The 22883-nt window shown below is 54.5% G+C and overlaps 2 protein-coding genes across 7 annotated transcripts in view; one reads left to right on the top strand and one right to left on the bottom strand.

Annotated features, from left to right (window-relative positions):
* Positions 1 to 171: 171 nt before the first annotated feature.
* RAB36 (RAB36, member RAS oncogene family) lies at positions 172 to 18709 on the bottom strand. 6 transcript variants are annotated; one of them, XM_034642020.1, is made up of 11 exons: positions 18508 to 18709; positions 17655 to 17737; positions 14500 to 14591; positions 12661 to 12726; positions 12130 to 12231; positions 9887 to 9951; positions 8327 to 8378; positions 7386 to 7467; positions 6966 to 7056; positions 5292 to 5389; positions 173 to 4765 (listed from the first exon to the last, which is right to left on the bottom strand). In XM_034642020.1, exons 1-11 carry the CDS (start codon positions 18575 to 18577, stop codon positions 4712 to 4714), a joined length of 855 nt encoding a protein of 284 aa, XP_034497911.1. In that variant the 5' UTR covers positions 18578 to 18709; the 3' UTR covers positions 173 to 4711. The 6 variants fall into 6 exon arrangements, 5 of the variants coding, with proteins under 5 accessions (XP_034497913.1, XP_034497911.1, XP_011235889.1 ...); XM_011237587.3 differs by having other exon boundaries at positions 5270 to 5389; XM_034642021.1 differs by lacking the exon at positions 173 to 4765 and adding an exon at positions 14862 to 15091 and having other exon boundaries at positions 4775 to 5389; positions 18508 to 18553.
* The window catches only part of RSPH14 (radial spoke head 14 homolog), a 78986-nt gene continuing 74796 nt past the window's right edge, over positions 18694 to 22883 (top strand). The window contains exons 1-2 of the mRNA XM_011237584.3: positions 18694 to 18749; positions 22373 to 22493. The gene's annotated coding sequence lies outside the window, so the exon portion shown is untranslated. The remainder of the gene's footprint in view (positions 18750 to 22372; positions 22494 to 22883) is intronic.

Below are 22883 nucleotides of genomic sequence, written 5' to 3' on the forward strand. Positions count from 1 at the left end.
TTAATGGATTCAAATAATATGTGGCTTTTTGTGTTTGGCTTCTTTCATCTAGCATAGGATTTTCAAGGTTCAACCACATTTTAGCATTTGTCAATACTTCGTTCCTTTTTAAGACTGAATGATATTCCATTGTATGGATAGACCACATTCTGTTTACCCATTCATCTGTTGATGGACATTTGGCTCGTATGAATAATGCTGTCTGAACATATGTGTACACGTATTTGCTTGAGTCCTTGTTTTCAATTCTTTGGCGAATATTCTTAAGAACAGCAATTCTAAGTTTAACTCTTTAAGGAAGTGCATGGGTACCTTTTTCTAAATAACGCAAAGTCACTGTGTAGGTGGGGGCAGTGGCATGGCTCATGGGAGTTGCACGGGCTTCCATCCACCCAGCCCTTGCCAGCTACCCAGCCTGGGGCTAGGAGCTCCACTGATGTGACTTGCTTCCCCCCTCACAGCTATCATCCTGGCAGGAGGCAGAGAAAAAGGCTGAGAGAGGGAGTGACCCCTTAGTCACACAGCAGTAAGAGGGAGAGGTGCAGACTTGAGCCCAGCCTGCCCAAGTCCCAAATTGGTATTCCTGACCACTGTGGGATTATCAGATATGGCATTATAAAGTCAGCATGGCTTTTTGCCTGAAGATGTACCTAAGACCAACTTGAATATCTGGGCCTTTTCTTGCTCTTTCCTTCCTCTGTCTGTACCCTCATCCCTACCCACTTTGGGGCCTGGAGGCCAGAGGAGGGCTCCCTTCAAGCAGGATGTGGCCATGTGACCCCCATCTGTCATCCATCATCTGTCAGCCCCAGGGAGCTACAGGCAAGATCAGAAAACTAGGGTCATCAATACAGCTTTCTTCAGTCTGCTTGCTTGTGCCGTGCTGGACAGTGCCAGGCTGGGCACCTCCTCCAGGCCGCCAGCCCCAGGCCCGGAGTGGGGATCAGGGATCTCTGTGGGACGGCCTCTGCCAAGGGTTCTAAATGAGTATGTGGGCCTTTCCTTCCAGGCCCCCCTCAGCTCTAACTCCACCTGCCTTCTGCAGAATCAATTATTGATGAGGCCCCTAGAGCCAGGGAATCCCTGCGGGGGTGGGGGCTGGCTGCCATTTCCAGCCCTCACAGAGAGGGAAGGGGCAGGGGCAAGATGAGCTTGTTCCTGAAGGATAGGCATGTGAGATGGTCCAGGCTGTGGCTTCCAGTGGTCAGAGGCCCAGAGCACCCTCAGGCCAGGGGGTACCAGCCACATGTGGGGCACAAGAGAGCCCTGGGGCTGCTTTGCTTCCCAGAACACCCACCATGTGTCCCTGAAGACAGGGTGGGGAGCAAGCAGAGCAAAGGGCCTGTAGACAGCAGGCTGGGGGGCAGGCTCAGACAGGTGGCTGGTGGTCCTGAATGCTAGGTAGGCATCTGGATGTGGGGGTGGAGGCTGGGAAGGATCTGGGCTGCCTGGAAAGAGGCAGAGGTGGTATGACAGCCACATTTCCCGTCTGCCGATCAACTTCCCTCAGGGGAAGGCCCGACATATGGGAGGTGACATGGGGAGGCCACAGCAGATGGCAGAGGAGCCCAGGAGCTGCTGGGAGGGGGTCTCATCTCGGGGCAGCACCGAAGTCGTGGGCTTCTTGAATGACAGTGGACCCAGGCCCCCCCAGTCTTCAGAAGCCCCTTCTCCCTCAGAAGAGGAGGGCCCTCCCTGAGCTGTGTGCTGCTTCTTCTGAAGGCTCCTCTTCACCCCTTGCCTTCTCTCGGTCACCACTCTGGGCCTCTGTGGTCACCATGTCCCCCCTGCAGGCTTGGAACTCCTTGTGAACCAGACCTTTCCTGGGTACACTAATTCTCATCTGTGTGAATGTAAGTGATCCTCTGTCTGTTTCTCTGCTCCAGTTACCTAGATCTCGGGTAACCTTGGGTCTCCCTGCTTAAAACACCCTGGGTCTCTCTGGTTCATCTGGGGGTGGCTCCCATCTCACCCCCCTGCTGAAATCAGAGTCGAATGGATCCTTGGCCTCCCCTACAATCTAGGGGCCCAAAGAGAGGCTAGGGGCAGGGGGAGGCAAGCTGGTGCCCAGGGCACAAGAGGAAAGAGGCTAGGAGCAAGTGCCCCGCTCTGGCTCTGGGTCACTGGGGAGTCTTCATCACAGGTCACGTGGCTGCAGAGCTGGGGACCACTAAAACTGAGGGGGCTCAGGGAGGAAGGGGTGACAGAGGAGGGGATTGATAAATTCATTTCCTGGCTCTGCTGAAGACCCTGAGGAGGGCTGGGTGTGGTTGGGGCCACATGAATAAACCTCTTTTGGGGATCACAACCCTGAGTGACAGGGCACTGGGACCACCTGACTGGGGGATAGACACATAAGGGACAGTGTCCCATGGACGAGGCTGCTTGGCAGGGACGTATGGCTGAGGGACTAGCCTCTTCTGAACCATTTGCATCTGGTTCTGGGTCTCTGCCCCAGAAATGACGGCTAAATTTTGAGGTGTTTGAAGAGAATGTCTTTGTTGACTCATGGATTCTGACAGAAGAGACTCCGTATCAGCTGGTGGGAAAAAGCTCAGCACGCAGGGTGGGCAGCACGGGGCGAGTTTAATAAAGGGCTACTTACCGAGAGTGGATGCACAGAGACAATGAGGTCCTAGCACAGGAGCTATTACCAGGACAGCATTATCACCCCCCCATCCCAGGGCCTGAGGGGTGAGGGGAGGGAGCCGTTGGAGAGAGTGCCAGCCCACCCACCGTGGCCAGGCTCCTTTATCCCATGACACTTTCTGCTGTGTGCCACAAACCTGGTCCTAACGCAGCCTGCCCCCCCCGCCAAGATTGTGTCTAGTGGACCAAGCTGGGCCACCAGTCCTCAGAAGGGCCAGCAAGTTCTCTTCAGGAAACTAACTACAAGGATGGTCACTACAGTACCTTTGGTAAAAGCTAGAAGCTGGACACAAACCTCACGTCCCACTCAGGGGGCAGGGCACTCGGACTCTGGTCCATCACCTGAAGGAAAACTGGCAGTTGCTAAAGGAACATGTCGGCTCTGTGTGGACAGAGGGCTCCTGCAGGTCAACCAGAAGGCAGGCTGCCAGGCAGCATGAGTGGTGAAAGGTCATTCTGGTCTCACAGCAAACGAGAAAACACACGTGGCTGTGCTGCAGAGGAATAGTATGGAAGGACTCCTACAGCTGTTAACAACACTTACTTCTAAGCACAGGAGAGGGGCTTTCACTCTGTATACAAAGCCTTGTAGTTTTTTGTTTTGGTTTACAATAAGCACGTGCATAATTCCTGTAAGAGTGATTTATATGAAGTGTTTTATATCTGTAAAAAATTAGAGCTCAAATGTGGTGAAGGGAGACTGAACAGAAAAAGAGGTCGGTGTTCTTCCCCAACCAGCATCTGGCAGTTGCTGTCAGCCAACCAGCACGCACTGGGCACACAGTGTGCCAGGCACTGTGTGGGGCACTGACCGAACAGCTGTTTGCAACATGCTCACCATCTCAGAGGAGCAGGTAGGATATGCCCAGATGTGCCCACCTGCTCGTGGAACTGGGTGGGCAGGGAGGAGTAGGGGTGTGGGGCGGGGGGGGGGTAGTTCATAGCCCCCGCAGAGCACCACCATGTGGACACAGAGAGAGCGGGCACTCTGGGTGGGAGCCGGGGAGGGGATGCCTGGCTTGTTCTGCCTGTTCTGGGGGTGCAGGATGGGGTGGTACAGAGGGGGAGCTTGCTTGCTAGTCTCTGGAGGGCCTCTGATGTCCTCCAAGGAGCCATGGATGCCACCACAAAGGTCCTGAGAGGCACGCACCTAGCATTTTCTTGTTTTCCAGGCCCTTCCTGTGCAGGCCAGAGGGAGAGAGGGGCGGCGGGGGCAAGCACAGGCACCAGCCCAGCAGCGTCCGGGGTGACTACTGCTGGTAACCACAGGGCAGTGCCGTGCACAAGGGATGGAGCAGTAATTCACCCCCGGGGCAGCTGGGCAGCCTTCTTCCCATAGCACAGCTTGGGAAATTCATTGCCCAGCCGGGTCAGAGGGCATGAATGGCCTGTTCTGCCCGTCTTCAGCCACTGACCAACAGGACAGGATCCCAGGGATCAAGAAGGAGGCAAAGATGACCCTCGGCCAGAAGGGGCCTGGGAGACCCTCTTGTCTGGAGGAGGAGCAAGGCTGCTCAAGGAGCCCACAAGTCTGTGGCAGAGGGACAGTGGACAGTGAGCTGCGAGTCCTGTTGATTACAGAAGAGTCCCAAGCAGGGATGACAGGTGGGTTTTCCCTCACATGCTGGCTTTGACAAGTTCCGCTTGCCTGGACCACTGAGAAGAGGAGGATCCTGAGGCTAACCCAGGAAAGCTGGCAGAGTCCCTACGTGATCAGCTAACATGTGCCGAGGGTGAGAGAGGAGGGCCATGGGGCACCAGTGTCTTGTGTCTGCAGTTCTGAGGCCTCTCGAGGCCAGGGGGGATGTCTGGTGACTCTGTAGGTGGCTTCTGGATGATTACCGCAGTGCACCCACCAGTGGGACAGTGGGGGGCTCCGGCAGCCAGAGCGGGCCTTTCCTGGTTCCCACTTGCTAAAGAGAAGGGGCTGAGCTCTGGGGCTCAGCATGGTGGGTGGGCAGACACGGATGGCTTCATGTCACCCCTCCATGGTCACAGAAGACACTGGCCATGCATGTGCAGGGAGTAGAGGCTTCCGGTGCAGGCCCCAGCTAACAGCAACCTAGGCCGGAGGATGTCGTGCTCTCCTGGGTCTCAGGGGGACTCCCCTCCATGCCTGTAAGGATGGGAGAAGGCACGTGGCATCAACTAAGCACCTACAGCTGACACGGGGCAGCCTCCCTCCCCTGCCACTGGCACCCTCTGGTGTCTCTGCTGGTCAGAGCTGAGCTTGGCCTTCCAGGCTTCTCAGTCAAGGCCTGGTGACCTGGCACAGGCCAAGAGGCCTAGGATATATTCCAGACAGTGGAACAGCATGGGGAAAGACACAGACTAGGACAGCCAAAGCCAGGACACATCCCCACAGCTGGGGATGTCCAGCCAGGCTCACGAGGAAGCTGCCGGGAGGGCAAAGAGAGCCAGGGAGTGAGTCGAAGCTGGCAGGCAGGGTCAGGGAGGCTGAGGGCCTGACATCAGAGTAATGACAAAAAGGGTACCCCAGAGAGGCCAGCACAGGAGGACAAGTTAAGGGAGTGGCCTCTTGGGACGGGAGGCTGGTGGACGCAGGTTTTAGGCTGCAGGCCTGCTGCTCCCCAGCCCTGGCCCTGCTGTCTGTACGCACGGATGAGGTCTCCATCGCCGACCTGGAGCCGGGCACTGCTCCTCCTCTCCGAGTCCTGTAGAACTGACTGCTCGAATGCCAGGGCAGCGACGCGGCTGAAGAACGCCTTCACGTTCTCCCCTGTGGGCCCAAGACACAGCCCTGACCCTGTCGCCTCGGGCCTTACACGCAGACAAATTTGGGAGCCAGTGGGTGTGGGAGCCTGGGCAGCCCACCTATGGGGCTGACGGGGGTGGCACAGTGTAAGGGATGGGGTTAGCTGGCCTGGCTTCCTACCTCTGGGGGCTCTGGGGACCCCCTGTCCTGGCAACTCCCTCAAATCTTGAGCCTTGGTTTCCCAGCATCTACTCTTCTAGTCAATCACCACTGAGCATCTCCTGTGGGCCTGGCACCAGGATGTGTGGAGATCAGAAGGGTGTCTGCTTTCCTGTCACTTCTGAGCACCTGTCCAGTGGGCAGCTGTGAGGATTAATGTGCTGTCAACTCCCACATAGACCCTTTGTGCATCTTCCTTCAGGTGGAGAAGGCCACCCATCTGGGCACAGGGCTAGGTTCCAGCCGCCGACATGTGCACTGCCCTCGTGCAGCTCACAACCTATACAACTGCACAAGGGAATCCTGCTTGGCCCATAGGGAATTCTCAGTGAATCTTCTGTTACTCTAAGGGTTGGGGGGGCCCCCATAGAGCATGGCGGATGTTGTCAGGAAGATGCAGAGGGAACTGGGTATGGGCACTGCCATGCTTTTATCTGTGTTGGATTCGAGGTTGTGTTTCCCCCTGTGGTGCCTACCCTTAGTACTCCCATCCTTGCCTCCCCTAGTCCCTGGCCAGATGTCTACTGTGGCCCCTTACCCGAGGCAAGGACCACAAGGCATAATTCCAGAGTCCCCAGAGCTGCTGGGGCCTTCTATGAGCCAAGCACTGATGTTATTTCGTGTCATAGCCCTCCCCAACAACCTGTGTTTTTTGAGTATGTCCTTTGCTTCTATTTTCTAATTTTTCCTCAGTGAATACACATGACTTTTGTATTTTAAAACATTTTCACAGTAAAAATGAAATGAGATGGACAGCATCATCCCATTTCCCAGATGAGGATACTGAGGCTCAGACGTCAGGCATCTTGCCAGGGCTGGAGTAAGCAGTAGCCCATGCGTGAGGGCAGCTCAGGGGCTGGGGGGCTCAGTGTGGCCAGGGGCCCCACGTGGATGGAGGACAGACTGGTGGGATATGGATGAGGGCCAGGGGGCCACAAGCAATGTTGCAGTGTCTTCCATGGTGACACCCAGGGAAGGGATGGAAGCCCCCAGTTACTGGACCCTTCTATGTGCCTGCCAAGAGGTGCCTCTTACCCAACTACCTTGGGATGGGGGGGGGCAGGATGGAACAGTGCTTACAGGTGAGGCTGTGTTCTAAGCCCAGCCCTGCTGCTTCCTCCCTGTAACCCTGGAAGTGACCTCACAGGGATAAAATGGATCTGCCTAAGGAGGGAGGGGGATGCATTAGAGAACACGGGCCTACAAATCTGTTTACCGTGGGGGAGGGCTCCCGGTCTCCCTCTAGAGCTGAGGAGACTCCTTGCAGGCAGTGGAAGGCCCTGCATGGTCACCAGCTCAGCTGGCTATGATTCAAGCATGCCATACGCCACCAAAGGAAACTTCCCGCACCCACTGGGGCAATAGCCCCACACCCACTCACCTGTCTTAGCTGACACTGACCAGTACTCGGCCTGCATCTCGTTGGCCAGACGCACAGCCTCCACTTCTGCCTGTGCACACGCAGCCCCTGACTGGGAGAAGCAGCCCTCCTGACCCAGCTTTCCGGGCGCTCCTGTGTGTGTGGCGGGGGCGGGGGGCACTTCCCCCGTGCCTCCTCCCTCCCCATCTCACCCTGGGACGGGCAACCTCAGTGCACGGGCGGGGGTACACCTTCCCCAAGGGTGAGATCCCAGTGATCCCTCCCTGACAAGACAAGTACAGGTGCCCCTAACTTTCAGCTCCTGGGTCTTCCAATCCCTATCTAGGCACATCAGCGCCACCCTCCATTCCCCAAGCTTGGGCTGAAAGTGGCCACATTTTCCTGAGGGCCATCCCAAGCCTCTAGCTCTGGTGTGCTCACCAGAAGGTCTTTCTTGGTTCCCACGAGGAACACGAAACAGGAGCCAGGCTCATTCTCCCTTAGTGCATCCTCCAGCCACTGCCTGGAATGCACAGAGGGGAGACAGGCTGAGAGATAGCATCCATCCACCTAGAGAGGTCTGAGGAAGACCAGGGGATGGGGGTGCAGACCCAGGTCTGCCCCAGGGCTGGGAGCACTGAGCCTCGAGTTGCAGGGAGGGTACCTAGACCCCAGCTGGCTGAGTGGGCCACTGGTCCTGCCGCCAGCTGGGCCCTGGCTAGACTGCAGGCGGGTGGGGACACAAAAGCACTGGTCAGGGCGGGTGAGGACCCTGCCCTGTCTCTGCCCTCACCCTGTGTTACCTTGGGGGAGTCCTGCCCTGTCATCAACTTGAACAATCACCCCCCTCCCCCCACAGGACTTGGGAGATGCGGGATGTGAATGCCCCAAACCAAAGAGAGGTGAAGAGGACTTTGGTCCATTAACTGGATGATTCCCAGCAGAAGCAGATGACCTCCCAGAACTGGTCATGTTACCAGATCTCTTGATCAGGTCTCTGCCCAAGATAACAAGTGCTATCCCTTCAGACAGGACTGGATACATATAATTTGTAGGACCCAGGGCAAAGTGAAAATGTGAGGTCCCTCATCCAGTAATGATTAAAACTTTGAAGATGGTGACAGCAGAGCTTTAAAAAAAATGCAGGCCCTCCTGAGTGCCAGCCCCTGTATGACTGGGCTGGCTGTGTACCCTGAGCCGGTCCCACCTTCAGCAGATGGGTGCAAATCTTAAGGGATAATATGGCAATTGGACAGTAAGTGGCCTGTGGGCAGTCAGTTCTGACGAGCAAGTTTGGTCCCTTGCACCTCCCACAGGGGGCCCAGCTCATGGGCGATCCCTAATCCAAGGCGACCATAGGGGCCGCAGAGTCCCAGACTTGCCTGGTGTGCTCCAGAGTCTGCATGTCCGTGAGGTCAAAGGCTGTGATGATCACTGGACACAAAAAGGGAGAAGCCAAGAGTCAGCAACAGGTGAGACAAACATGCTGTACAAGGAGGGGCTCCCCTCAGGCATCTCCCTGCTCCCCAGGAGAACCAGAGAGGAGCCTGGCTCCCACAGAACTGCTGGCGTGGCCCCCCAGGCAATCAGTCCTGGTCCCCACCATGGAGGCTGGGAAGGAGACACCCCATGGCTGCCGCTTGGGACCTACCCACCCACCACCCTCTCCGACCCATACCCAGAGGCCCAGCCCCAGGGGGTATCCAGGGAAGCAAGACGAGCTCACGGGCTTCTGTCTTCAAATCTCCCCTCTGCCACTTACAGCCAAGGGAGCTCAGGTGAGGGCCTTAACTGCTGAGAGCCTGTGTCCCTGTCTGTGAAAGGTGAGAACGATAGCTCAGGCTCTCAGGGATGCTGTGAGGTTTAAGCAAGAACAGCTATTTTTATGAGCTCTGGTCTAGGGCCTGACATAGGACTTTTGACCAATGGCAGCTATGGCTATGAGAACAATTAGCAACGACCAGCTTTAGGGGAATACTTTCCAAGGAGCAGGAAGGTTCTCATCACTGGCCCTGCCCAGGTTCTGTGGTATCCACGGTGTCCAGGGCCCCATGGAGTTCTGAGGGGAGTCCTACATGGAGGATATTCCAGAAAGGCCTACTCTCTACTGGGCCTGGGGGTGTGAGCAGGGCCAGGCAGAACCTTCCCGAGCTTGGCTGAAGGCTGCAGGAGGCCCCCTGAAGCAGAGGGGAATGAAGCAAAGGAGGATACTGAGAATGGCGATGGTGGCGGGCTGGGCTGCAGTTCCCAGTGTTGTGCCAGGTGCCTAACACCTCATTCTCAGGGGGTGTCACCCCCCTGAGAAGATGGGCCAGAGCTGGAACTCCAACCCAAGCCAAGGTGCTCATGGTTTATTTCCTGGTTTTGCTTTTTATCAAATCTCAGATGGCAATGTTATCATTTCTTTTTATCAGTATCGAGTAGACATAACTGGGCCTCATCTTGAGCCTGGTTTGGGATACTGTGAACGGTTCTCCTGTCTGCCATTGAAACCCCTGGGAAGCTGGGGTTGAAGTGGGGAGCTTGTGCTGCCGCCCGCTGACTGGGAGGCCTGCCCAGTGCCTGAACCACTCCCACTGTGGCCCTTCCACTCTTCCCCTCCAGCCTCACTTCCTCGCACCTCCTCCAGGAGTCGACTCTGCTCTATTTTCCTGGGGTCTCTGTACATGCACCTCCCCCTCTGCGCATCCTTCAGAGACTCCCAGGGAGCGCCCACCAGCACAGGGTCCCTGAAGGACGTGACTGCTGAGGCCAACCCCGGGCCTGGCTGGCTGGAAGGCAGTCTCCTCATCCCCGAGGACTGGCCAGAGATTTTCTCAGTGGTTCTTGGAGGGCAGATCTGGTGCCTGTGCAGAGGACCTGGCTTCCTGTTAGGAGCCCAGTGGGAGCCTCCTGCTGTACGTGGCTGAGGGCCCCGCCATTGCTATCACCCAGATGCTCACCCTGGGCACCCCGGTAGTAGGCAGATGCAATGCACTTGAACTTCTCCTGCCCTGCTGTGTCCCAGCTGTGTGGTGGCAGAAACAGAAAGGGAAAAAGAGAGGTGGCAGATTAAGCGATTGCAGTGGTCTGAGCCAGAAGGCTGGTGGGGCTGTGGGCAGGCGGGCCCGAAGGCCTGTGCCAACTACCAGCTACTGGTCCCTGCCCCGCAATTCCTCATGATTCCTTCCTAAGGTGCCCCAAGGGGGAATTCCCTGGCTGGATTCACCATGCCTGTGGGGGAGGGGCATGCCCTAGTTCCACTGCCTAGATGAATGGAGTCGTAGCAGTCCCTTTGGATAGTGCCATTAAAAAAGAGGATATGCTCCCTGATGCGCTCGCTCTGAAGATGGTGGAAGTCCACCGGTAGACGGGGCCCCGTGAAAGGGACTGGCGCTCCAGGCTGGGAGCCAGAGGCTCTGCCACTAGCTCACGTGTGGCTAGGCCCTGGCTCCACGTTCTGACCGCAGCAGAAGGGACACTCAGTCCCTGGGTGGGGGGTGGGAGTATCTAACAGGGACGTGGTTTGTATCTCGTGGGTGACTCTGATCAGTTAGCTCTGGCTCTCTGGAGAAGTGGAGCCCTGGCTCTAAGGAAAAGAATGCAACAATCGATTAATGATGCCTGCCATCGGCAAAGTATAGGACAGGGGGACACATATACTGAGATCTACTTGCTCTGGTTTAGAACCAGGTGGTCAATGTGAAGGGCTGAGTCTGAAAATCCATTCCTTTTTAAAATTAACAGATCAAAATTTAACTTTCTTCCCTAAATGGAAAAGTTGACAAGCTGTAAATAACATCTCAACGGTCTGAAATTTTTTAAAGTGATTCAGCATGATGCAGAACTTTTTGGCTCTATTCTGTCATTCAATCATTCATATCATCTTTTGCTTCTGAAGATGACGCTGGGTGGGAAGCTGGGAGGGTGGAGGTGGGGCCAGCTGGGTAGCCAGCAGTGGCCTCAATGTAGGGACAATGAGAAGGCAAGCCAGGACAGCGTCTCTGTTCTAGTTAATAAGGCCGATGGCCCGTTCTCTGCCTGGCTCCACCTAGGCTGTCCCATCAGCTCTGTGCTCCTCAGCTCTCCTGGCTCCAGAGCCCCTTGGTCCTACAGCCCTGAATTTTCACAGCCTCTTCTGCTCTGGTCTGGCCCTGTACTCTCCCTCAGGCAAGATTTGCCAGTGCCATCTGGCTCTAAGACTACACTAGGGCTGTCCTCAGAGAAGTGGGCATTATCATGATGGAATTAGGAGCTGAGGTCCACAAGAGGGTGAGTCCATCCTGATGACCATGGATCCCAAGGCTAAGCCCAAGCAGAGCTTAGAGGATTGAGGAATGAAACCAGAGGAGCAGGTGTGACCCCAGGGAGAAAGAAAGGAGAAGGGGACCAGGACAGAGGCAGCAAGCAAGAGGGGTGTAGGGGCAGCTGGGCAGAAAGCCTAGGAAAGGGAGGGGGCCACACAGGAGAGCCTGGAAGGGTGACAAGTCACACAAGAGAGGGTAGGGCTGGTGACACAGATAGACCTGCAGTATCCTCCAGGTGCCAGAGAAGAGGGACGGCAAGGTCCAGAGCTCTGGTGGGAAAGTATGAGCCTGGGGGAGAGACTCTGGGCTGTTCTGAGGGAAATTAGAGGGGAGGGGCTGAAGCCAGTGGGCCACCAAGAGGCAGAGACATGAGGTCTGGCAGGGTAGCAGACAGAGGGAGAGAGACAAGGAAAGCGAGTGAGGGCAGAGGGGTGAGGACGAGTGGGGTGCATCAAGCCTGAGGAAGGTGGCCTCCACCAGACCCTGGCATGCAGGGATCACTTTGGGCTCCACTTTCCAGATAAGAACAGATGCTCAGAGGTCTGAAATGACTTGCCAGAGACCACCTGCTGGCCTGGTGAGAGGGGTCACCGAGGGCCAGGCAGGCTGGGGCAGACCCGGAGCCAGAAAGTGAGGGGTGGGCACATCGGGCCGTGGGGACTTTCCCAGGTCTGATGACCAACGTGAGACACTCATGAGGACTGGGGGAGTATACGGGGCTTTGGGGAACTGGAAAAGTCCAGTCTCATTCAACCATTCCTGTTTGTCCAGACAGGTCCTTACTGAATACTACAGGGCACAGTCCAGAAGGGGCTCACCAAGGCTTTCCCCATGGGTCTCCCTCCGCAAAGCCCACCCGTGAGCCACACGGGAAACGGTGTGACACAACGGTGACCTACATCTGCAGGCTGTAGGGAATCCCAGCAATCTCAAAGCGCTCAATTTCAAAGTCCACCCCGATGGTGGCCTTGTAGTCACGGTCAAAGACATTCTTGCAAAACCTGTGGGAATCGAGGAAATCATCAGAGAGGCTGTGTGTGCAAGCTTTGCTCACGACAGTCAACGTCTGCAGGCAACAAAAAGCCCACCCACAGGGAATATAAGGAGATGATGGTCCCCGAAGATAGATAACAGACAGACGGAGCTGCCGACAAGAACTGTGTTGGGGAAGAAGGGCTGTAGCAGCCCGGAAGGCAAATGCTACAGGTCAGAACCAGTGAGGTGTGAGCCCATGGTCCTGGGGGATGGTGTCATGAATGTCAGGGTCCTAGGACGCTGCACCCCTCCGCCCGACCTGCTACTCCCTGATGCCTTGTAACCCTCTGAGGTGTGGTTCCCAGCAGCCACAGTTTTGATCAGGACAAGGTGAACGGGGCCTCCCAGGGGAAGGTGTGACAACCAGTGCTGGGAGGTGTGGCCAGCAGACGCACCTGTGGATGAGGCTGGTCTTGCCCACGTAGAGATCGCCAACGACAACCACCTTGGAGTGTCGCAGCCTGGGAGGGATACGGTTGTGTTGCTTGCAAGCATGGTCACGGAGCATCTTCACACACACAGCCCCTTCCTTCCCTGAGCTCCCCACTCATAAGCCATGGATCAATCCTTGAGGGGGACAGGGCACCTGCTGAGACACTCTGGGATGTCTGTCCGCATCCCTGGCACTCAGAGGGGAGGGCAGGAGGGCCTGCATTTCTTCTGGAGACTCTGCTGTCTCTGGAGCTAGATACTCTTGACCCCACTGGGCCCAAGCCCTGCTGTGAGGATTAGAACTGGGCACGATGGGAGGCTGTCTTGGGCTGACGGGTAGGGGGAGGAGTCTCACGTGGGGCTATGTCCAAGCTGGGGGCGCACGCAGTAAGGAACCTGGAGCTGAGGGTGCAGACACAGCGTCAACGTGCAGGGGATACAGGCACGGGGTCAGAGCTGCTGCCCCCTCTTACCCACGCCTGGGGCTGCATGGGCTCCTGCTTTTTGCAAGCAGGTACTCCCTGACCGGGACACCACCGTCACCAACTTCCTTGGAGGTGTCTGCAAGGACGACACAGGCACCAAGAGGTGAGCCGTGGACAGGACTCAGGCCAGCACTCAGCTCTGGGCTATGGCTTAAGGTAAACTGGCTGTGAGGTTCTTGGGTTCTCCAGGGGACCTTGCTCACTGAGAGCAGCCATGACCCCACCCTGAGTGTATCCTGCACTTCCTGCAGAGCATGCCTGGGACCGGGTGGAAGTTTCTGCAGCTCATGCTAAAGGAGCTCAATGGGCAAACATCTGACCAGGTACTTCCTCTGCCTGCAGACAGCAAGAAGGCACCCGTGTCACCTGGTGACCTGGTACACTTCCCCTGGCCACGTCTGGGGACACAGAGGCTGTGTCTTCTCTGTTCCCAGGTGGCCTTTGGTCCAGGAGCAGGATGGACCTGACTCCATTTCCCAGATGAAGGAGTAAAGGTACTGCCGATATTATGGGAGCACCTACTGTGCCTCAGTTTCTCACCTCCCAGAGCAGTTGTGAAGGGTCAGAGAGGTAATCCGTGAAGCACCTCGCACGGAACCAGCCCTCCCTAACTGTGGCCGTTGCACTCATTCCATGGCCATTCTGACCTGAGTCTGGCCTCACTCTGACCACCTGGGGAACCTTGGAGCCAGGCTTCCACTGCAAGCTCATCACAGCTGCGTGACACCTGGGAGCTCCTCAGGAGGAGAGGCAAAGAGGCCCCGGGACCTGTGCGTTAGGAGGAGTAACTGCTTGCAAGCTCCCTGTGCCGGCAGGGCTCGGCGGCGCCAGGTGCTGGGTGCTGCCGAGGTGGGAACAGGGCAGACGCAGCCCTTGCCCTCACAGGTTAGGTCTAGTGGGGAATCCAGAGGGGCAAACTCGTAACTCTGTGAGATAAGTGCTTGGGACTCAGGTGGGGCACCCGGGCCAGCCCAGGCTGGGTAGCGGGGGTAGTGCGGGACTCCCCTGACACTATACTGTGGGCTGGAGGGTAGGAAAGACGTTCCAGACACGGGAAGCAGACATATGCCGAGACCTCGGGCTGATAAGTCATGTGTGTGACTTACTGAAGAAAGGGAAAGCCATTCTCTACAGCAGACGTTCTCTATGACGGCAAAGCCAGATAAAAGTCCTGATCAGCTCCAGGCCCGTACTGGGCTGTACGGGCATCGTGTGTGTGAAGTGTTTCATTTGTTCGTTCATACATTCATCCATGCATTCATTCCATCCCACTGCCTCCCCCAACATCCTGTGCCCCTGGGTCGTGGGGTCACTCACCCCACAGTCCCTGTGTTCTTGCGCTGGCAGGTGGTGCTGACCTGCCCATGGAAGCGTTCCTTGAGCTGCAGGCAGGCATCAGGGGTATACCACTGGAAAAAGACAGACAGATGGGCACTTCATCCTGTGAAGCAGCAGCTCCAACACCAAGCACGGGAGCGAGGTGGTCACTTGCCTCCCAGCCTTCCCTCCCTCCTGAGCCTTGAAGCTCCAGCCTCGTTAGCTTTCCCTGATCCCTCTGTCACATCCGTCCTCTAACCCCTCAGTGGCCCTAGACTCCAAGGTCTTGTGAGTCCTGAGCAGCAGCAGGGGCCAGGCTAGACCAAAGGGCCCAGGTGGAAACTCAGAGAGCGGGGTCTCACCTGGGGCAGCTGCATCCTTGCTGTGGGTATGTGGCAGGTCTCTGTCCTCTCTGGACCTCCTCAGGTGAGAAGAGGGGTGGGCTGTAAGGGACTTTTTAACTCCAAGATCCTTCCATGCCTTCTGTGGATCTTTGATGCCATTTTTGCTTTAAACGTATGTATCTATGTATATGGAAAATGTCCTGGAGGGCTCTTTGGGTCTTCCATAGTTCTTAGAAGGCAGATCTGGGCTATGGTTGAAGAGCATGACCTCAGGTCAGGAAGACCTGTGTCTCCACTTAGCTGCTGTGTGATCCCAGGCAGCTGTCTAGTATCTCTGAACTTTAATTTCCCCATCTATAAGACCTCGTAAGCCTGGGGGCATAAAATGAAATGATGCTTATAAAGCCATCAGTGCAGACCCAGCCTGGCATATACTAAGCGCTCAACAAATGTTCACAGCTATTAAGATGTCACAACACATGTTGAACACACATTTGTTTTATAATAGGAAAAGATGACATTGAAGAAACTGAAGGTGACTGCTAGGTTTTGCTCTCAGATTGGTGGAGGCTGAGGGTGGAGCATGGTAAGGATGTGGGGAGAAGGGCATCGTTAGAAGCTGTTGGTGTGCTCTGCCGTGATATGGCAGGGGTCCCCCAGGCCACCTGCTCTGTCCTTCGGGGCACTGCTTGGACCCAAAGCTCCCCTGTGACAAGGGCTCCACCCCCTCCCCTAGCCGTAGTGTTTCTTCTGAGTTCCCAGGCACTGAGATGGGCTCTGCCCTGGCCCATCCACCCCTTCGGCTCCAGGCATGTTGGAGGCAGCAGGGACAGTGGAAGGAGCTTTACAAAAGGGCAAGTCACAACACCTCAGTGAGCCCGTTTCCTCATCTGTAAAGTGCGGACACTCATACCAGCAGCTCTTCATGCGGTCGTTGGAGGATCAAATGGGTGATGTAGGTGAACAGCTTAGCCTCACAGCCCACGTTCGTGTGGAACAGTGCCAGCTACCTCATGAGAAAGCTGGCTGCTTTTTCCTGTTGACTTTCATGTCAGCCTCAAACTGGGGGTCAGCCTGGTCATGGTGGTCATTAAAGGAATCCCACCATTTTGGATGCACTGAAGAAATGTAGTAAGGAAGACTGGGCAGGGAGTGTGAGCTGATTTTAGAAACAGGGAAACTGAGGCACAGGGTAATGGGAGGGGCTTGCCCTGCCTAACCATGAATTTTTCAGGTCTGAAGTGTGTGGCCCTCAGATACAGCATCAACTGCCGAAGACAGGAGCGGGGAGAATCTCACCCTCTATGAAAACATGATGGATGCCCCAGGCTGCCTCTCAGGGTAGGGGAAAGTTGAAGCCCTAGAGTCAGATTCAGGTCAAGCCCTGGCTCTGCCATGCCCAGCTGTGTGATGCCAGGCAGCCGCCCCTACGTCTCTGAGCCTTGCCTATCTGTTCTGTAAATGGAGTCCTCTGTCCCGCGAGACCTGAACTGTTTTGTGCCGATGACACTTCCCTTCTTTTTGGCCCACTAAACATCAGTGTCCGTCATCCCTGGTGACCACGGTCAAGCTCTCTAGGGAAGCAATTGCCTGGGTCTCTGTTGAGATGGAAAATTCCAGGGGAACTGTCCACAGGTCCGAGGCACCACAGCTTTCTCTGTGGGTGTGTAGAGGCAGAAAAGGTGAGAAGGTATGACGGCAGGCCCACCCAAATTACCCAAAGTCTGCAGTCACCTCCTTCCTCCTTACCAGCCTGAGCACAGAATTCAAAAGACAGAGTGGTCGCTCCATGGAGAGGATTTTTCCCTCCATGCCTGTCCCAAGTCACATGGAGGCAACCACCGGTAGCAGGATCTTCTGTGTCTTTCCAGAGGTATTTTTGGCATGTACATACACATGTACATGCACATACATTGGTTTTCTCCCCTCTCCTTTTTGCACCCGTGGAAGTAGGCTAAACCACTGCTCCCTTCCTTGCATTTTTACTTAATTGACTTTGGCCCTCACTGCATATCCACTCCTGAAGGGAAGCCTCATTCTTCCTCCTGTCTGTGCCAGGAAGTAGCATTTTGCTGTTGAAGCAGCGTCCCCTGGAGGACATTTATATTGTGTCTGACTGGCTTCACAAACTGCTCCAATGCCTGGCCTTGAAAGGCTGGATCAGAAGGCAGGGACATTGCAATGGTGGGAAATATTGTCCCACTACACCCTCTAGGGGTGGGACGGATTTGCATCGCCTGATGCAATTAATACTGGATTTTAATACACATGGAAGAGAGTGGTGTTTTCAACAGGAACCAAAGGCAGAATGGTAAGGAGAGAGGACCCTGGATTTGGTGTCAGGAAACTAGAGTGCTATTTTGATAATAATAATGATAACAACGAGCACAGCAGTGACCAGGACTCAGGCAAGGGAGCTCCGGTTTACCACAGGCCAGGCACCCAATGTGAGGAATTATCCTTGTGTATCAGCAGCTCTGAGAGGCTGAGTAACTTGCCCACAGTCACATAGTTTCACGACAGTCAGAATTCACACCCAGGACTGCCTGATTGCAGTCTGTGCCTTTAACCTCCATGCCACATTGTCTCCTGCTGTCACCCTTAACTTGCTGGTCCACCTGGGACAAGTCAGTGCCAAGTCTCCCTCTTTCTGAAGAAGTCTAGTAAGTTCCTGGGGTCTGTTAGAGAGGGACTGCCCTCCCCAATTCTCCTGCTTTGTTTCCAGTGGTGAATGCAGGTGGGGAAATGTGGGCGTGGACAAGGTGTTGGGAGAGCAGGGTACACAGAAAGGGCTGGCTAATGATTCTCTACCTTAGGGAAGCTGGTGATGACACGGTCCCGGCTCACAGGCGGTCCCAAAGGCGTCAGCGAGGACCTCATCCTTCCAGAGTGTCCTGTGGACCCAACCAGAGGAAGAGAGTTAGGGCGCTGTGCAAATCCTGGGGGACTCATCCTCAAGTTTATGCTTAACCTCTCAGTAGCTTTAAACATTAATCCACACTTTTATGTCTGTTGGGGAAACTGGCCAGAGGTCATCTGTTTCCATCTGCAGGCAGTCTGGCTGGGGTGGGGGCGAAGAGACCAGGCTTTCCTGGCCCTGCCTGGGAGTCAGGAAGACCCGGGTCTCCTCCCGCTAGATGTCTAACCAGGAGTGGTCGCTCTCTGAACTTATCACTGCGGTGTGAGCGAGGCTTGGCGCAAAAGCCAAGCTGTGCGTCGTTCCAGCCCAGGTGGGGGAGCAGAATTGGGGTGGTCCTCTGCTCCTGGGATCTGAGGGATGAAGGCTCTGGGTGGGTCAGGGGCCTCAGGTTTCAGCCCACCGGCGTTTCCCCGTATCCCTTCACCGTGCCCAGCGCCAGGCCTTTCGCATCTATTCAGCACCCGTGCGTCTCCTGTCCTCCTCCTCTCCCCACTAGGGTGGCCTTGGCCAAGTCCTTAACCAGGCCTGTCGTCCTCCCGGATCGGACCCGGTTCTCTTTCAGGACCAACACGGGCTGGCCCAGGGCAGGCGCTCAGGAAATGAGGAGGCCCTGGGGCTGCAGGCCGCGGCGTTCCGGTTAGGGCTGTGGGAGGTGGGCGGGCATGCGGCGCCCCCCGAACCAGAGCCTCGGACGTGCCTGCACCGGAGCTTACTAGGGTGGGATCGAGGGGACGGCGGACTCACCCGCGGAGGTTGCAAAGGCTCTAGAAGCTGCGCTGCCTGGTCTGGCCCGGCCCGTGGCCGCGATCACCATAGCAACCGGCGCCACGCGGGACCCGCCGGCGTCTGACGAATCCCGGGCGTCAGGGACGGGGTCTGGGCGGGGCTCACAGCGGTTCGTTAAGGGCGGTTACCGTAGCAACCAGAGCCTCTTGGGGGAGCATAGAAGCTTCCAAGACACTGCGCGAGCGGGGGCGATCACCATGGTAACGAGGGCGGGATCCGGCAGGCGGGCGGTGGGCAGGGACGGGGCGGCCCGGGGCGGCCCGGAGGTGGGGCCGGTGCCCTAANACGGAGGAGCCTGATGTGGGGCTCGATCCCACAACGCCGGGATCACGCCCTGAGCCAAAGGCAGACGCTTAACCGCTGTGCCACGCAGGCGCCCCTGGAGCACCCAGCTTCTATGGGATGGGTGATAGCTTAAACAAACGGGTAGGGATTGTGTGAGGTGTTTAAATATTTATTTTCATAATATTAAATACGATTTTTTTCTGGTTATCTAAATATTTCGTGTTTTTCTTTATATATTGTTATGGAGGGATCTCCAAGATCCCTTGACTCCTTTTTCTCACAACCCGTATCTGGTTTATCAGTAAATCCAGTAGATTCTATCCTGAAATTTTGTCCAGTATCCTCTTATCGCCCCCTCTTCCACTGGTTTTGCCATCATCTTCTCTCCCTCCAACCCTTGCCCCTATGCTACTCCCATTTCTGCAGCCCCAGGGATCCTTCTGTTAAAACAGATCAGATCATGGCAATCTTTGGCTCTAAACCGTCCAAGGTCTCATCTCTCTCAGATTAATAAAATCTTTACAACGGTCCAAGAGGCTTCACGTAATTTGCTCTGGCCTTGTTTCCTCTCATCTTCTACCGCTTACTCCCCATTCCCCCATCCCACACAGGCTCCCCTGGCCTCCTTGCCCTTCCTGCAACACACCAGGCACTGAGGTGTTTGCACTAGCTGTTCCCTAAGCCTGGAATGCTTTTTACCCAGATTTTCACATCGCTCCCCTCCTTCCCCTTCAAGTTTGCTCAAATAACACCGCTAGATGAGGCCTCCCCAAAGCAACCTATTTACAACTGTAGCATCCTCCCAACCCCTTATTCTGCTCTGTTTCTCCCAGGCACCTACTATTTTCTAACATATTATGTAACTTATTGTTTATGTTGATTGTCTATCTCCCCCCACTGGCTGCTGGGAGAGCAGGGGTGTTTGTGTTTATTTCATCCATGTATTACATGGGCTAAACAGTGCCTTGCTATAGCAGACATTTAGTGAATGTTGAGTGAGTGAATGAATATTAAATTTTTAAAAAGGAGGTAGAGAACACTGTTTGAAGTATGCTGCCAGGATAAAAAGTAAATGGATCATATTTACTTGTGTAAGTTTAGCTTGACTCTGAAAAGATACCAGCCGTTGCTACAGGTAAGGACAACCTGTTGGCTGGGGACTGAGGTGGGAGGGAGACATTTTACTTTCAAACTTTATAGATTTTCCTCTATGTGCCTATATTGCCTGTTCAATAAATAACTTAAATAAGAATAAATGACTTGGAACACAGATTATAAATAACATCCCCCGATCTCTGGCCTTGCCAGGTCAACCTTGATATATTTTGGTGTGCTTCACTCCTTCGAGTCTTTCCTGCAGACACCTCCTCCTCTTGGCAATCATGGCATAAGAACTTCTGCTGTAGCATTGGCCTTCGATTGGAGTCCAGCCCCCTGCAGTGGCCTACCATTCATTGATCTTAATCTGCATAGTTCTGAATCTAATGGTGCCTGAATATCATATACCTGGCTTCTAGAGTTCATTTCATAAAATTAATTTCTGTAATTAATGGCTGTTTAAAAGCTGGCCTGAGTCACTGAGCTCCCATAAGCTAGTTTGAAGAGTGAGGCAGGTGGGCTAGATGGCCTCCAGAGGCATTTGTAAGGCTGTGTAATCACAAAATGAGAGAGTAGTTAGTTTTGGAGAGGAAGATGGGGTATGGGATAGGGGAAGAGGACGCAGGCATTGATAATGTTCTGGTGGTGAATTCACACGTAGTTATTATATTTTTATGTTTCATAATTAACATATATACTAATATAATGGTATGTATATCTTTAAAAAGATAACAAAAAAGAGATTGAAAAATAATAAAACTGAAAGATAATGAAAGAAAGAAAGAAAGAAGGAAAGAAAGAAAGAAAGAAAGAAAGAAAGAAAGAAAGAAAGAAAGAAAAAGAAAGAAAAGGAAAGAAGACTGGGGGCGCCTGGGTGGCTCAGTTGTTAAGCGTCTGCCTTGGGCTCAGGGCGTGATCCTGGAGTTCTGGGATTGAGCCCCACATCGGGCTCCTCCGCTGGGAGCCTGCTTCTTCCACTCCCACCCCCTTGCTTGTGTTCCCTCTCTCGCTGGCTGTCTCTCTCTCTGTCAAATGAATAAATAAAATCTTTAAAAAAAAAAAAAGAAAAAGAAAGAAAGAAAGAAAGAAAGAAAGAAAGAAAGAAAGAAAGAAAGAGAGAAGACTGTAACCAGATTCTGAGAGGCCCGGGGTTCCCAGCTTTGAGAATCTACTTGATTCAGCTCCCTGATTTCACAGACATGGCACCTAAGGCTCACAAAATCAAAAGAATTTGACTAGTTGAGTTAAAACTAGAATAGAACCCAGATTTCCTGACTCCTAGTCCAGTGCTCTCCACAACACCTTCCTAAAAAAAGCTAGGAGGCTCTGGGGTAGAGATCCTTTATGACTAGGTCCTTTGAAGAACCACGAGGGGTGGATCTCCGCATCAGAATATGGGTTCCTGGGCACACACATCTGAGTTAGTTATCTTCATTTCAAAGCTAATAGTGCTGGAGGCTAATGCTTGGTGCCTTTGTTAGTTAAATTTCAGTGCTAAGAGCTCAGGCTTAGGGGGTGGACTTATGTGAGTTGCTCTACCTCTTCCTGTGCCTCAGTTTACTCAGCTATAAAATGGACACGACTATCAACTTCAAGGGTTTGCTGTGAGGATCACACAAGGTGGTGAAAGTGCTTTGTAGATAATAAATCTTGATTCAAGTCCATTAACCATTCATTTATTCTACATTGGCTAAAAGCCTTTTAGTATATTCCTGGAACTGGAAAGGCAAGTAAACAGGACTGACATGACCTCCATCCTCAGGGAAGCTGGAGTCTGCTGGGGAAAACAGAAATAAATAGAGAATTAGGGGAGGAAGTGTGCCAGTGGGATAATTAAGCTATGGGATCATTTACTAATTTGGCATTGGGGAGAGGATAGGATTAGTGGAAGAAGCGTACACCAAGCCGTGTCTTGAAGGACAAAAAAGTGGCTAGTATTACAAGCAGCTCAGGCTGCAGGAAATAGTTGACCATCTGGGAAATTAAAAGAATCCAGCATGGCTGAAGGAGGCCATGACCCAGGGCCTTGAGTGGAAGGCTAGGAGTTTGGACTCTGTCCTGAGACCAGTGGGAAGCCATGGGAGGGTTTTATGCGGGTGATGGCTGGGTCTGGCTTGCTTTCAAGAACAATTGCTCCACTGCAGGGGCTGATCTATGTCATTAGCAGGTAATCAGATTGCAGATCAAGGAGCATGGGCCAGGGCTAGACAGTCCAGGGATCAGGCCTGTGTAATTTGGGGGAAGCTACAGAACCTCTCTGAAGTTTGTCTGTAAACTGCATGTTATCACTTCCCGAGTTTACTCTGAGGATGAAAGGCATGCAGTGTTCAATTCAGAGAAAGAGTACAGTCACTTCGCTTCCCTTTTGTACCATGAACAAAGTGAGCCGCCTTTGTTCTTCACAGTAACCCTGTAAAGCATCACTGTCCCCACTTTACAGCTGGTCTTGGCGCCGGGGCCGTTTGCGCCTGCGCGGCGGGCGCTGCTGACGCCGCGGGGTAGCCTGGCAATCCGGTCTCCCGGCAACTGGAGTGCGCTTCCGGGATCGTTGGCTGAGGCAGGTGAGCCAGCGGCCGCCAGAGGGAACAGGGGGTCCCCAGATCCACCCAGCCCGGTTCACACTGGGCTGAGGTCCTCTTACCTCCCTAACCCATGCTCCTTAGAAGAGGGCAGGCCCCTGTCCCCAGCACCCACTGTTCCTTGCCCGGGGAGCCGAGAAATGGCCACGTCCCTCCCAGCTAGGCCCCCTCTCCTCTTGCCCCCGTCACGTAGTGCCCAGAATCAGAGTCTGGCTCACCTCCTTTACTGAAGCTGATCATTCCTACAGGGCGGGGCTGTCCCTGGGACTAATCGCAGTAATCACCACCACCATAACAGTAGCCGCAGAGGGCATATCCCGAGCCTGGTGTGCCAGACTCATGAGCAGCAGTTCCTATGACGGCTCTGGCAGG

This window comes from Ailuropoda melanoleuca, chromosome 14 (genome assembly GCF_002007445.2).
Source record: "Ailuropoda melanoleuca isolate Jingjing chromosome 14, ASM200744v2, whole genome shotgun sequence".
NCBI classification, from domain to species: Eukaryota; Metazoa; Chordata; class Mammalia; order Carnivora; family Ursidae; genus Ailuropoda; species Ailuropoda melanoleuca.

Excerpts from the sequence above, each read along its gene's own strand:
- RAB36 (XM_019810238.2), bottom strand. The coding sequence starts at position 18,577 with ATGGTGATCGCGGCCACGGGCCGGGCCAGACCAGGCAGCGCAGCTTCT. Across the intron at positions 8,379-9,886 it reads CTACTACCGGGGTGCCCAGG|TGATCATCACAGCCTTTGAC; the intron begins GTGAGCATCTGG and ends TTTTGTGTCCAG. Across the intron at positions 7,057-7,385 it reads GAACCAAGAAAGACCTTCTG|TCAGGGGCTGCGTGTGCACA; the intron begins GTGAGCACACCA and ends TGCTTCTCCCAG.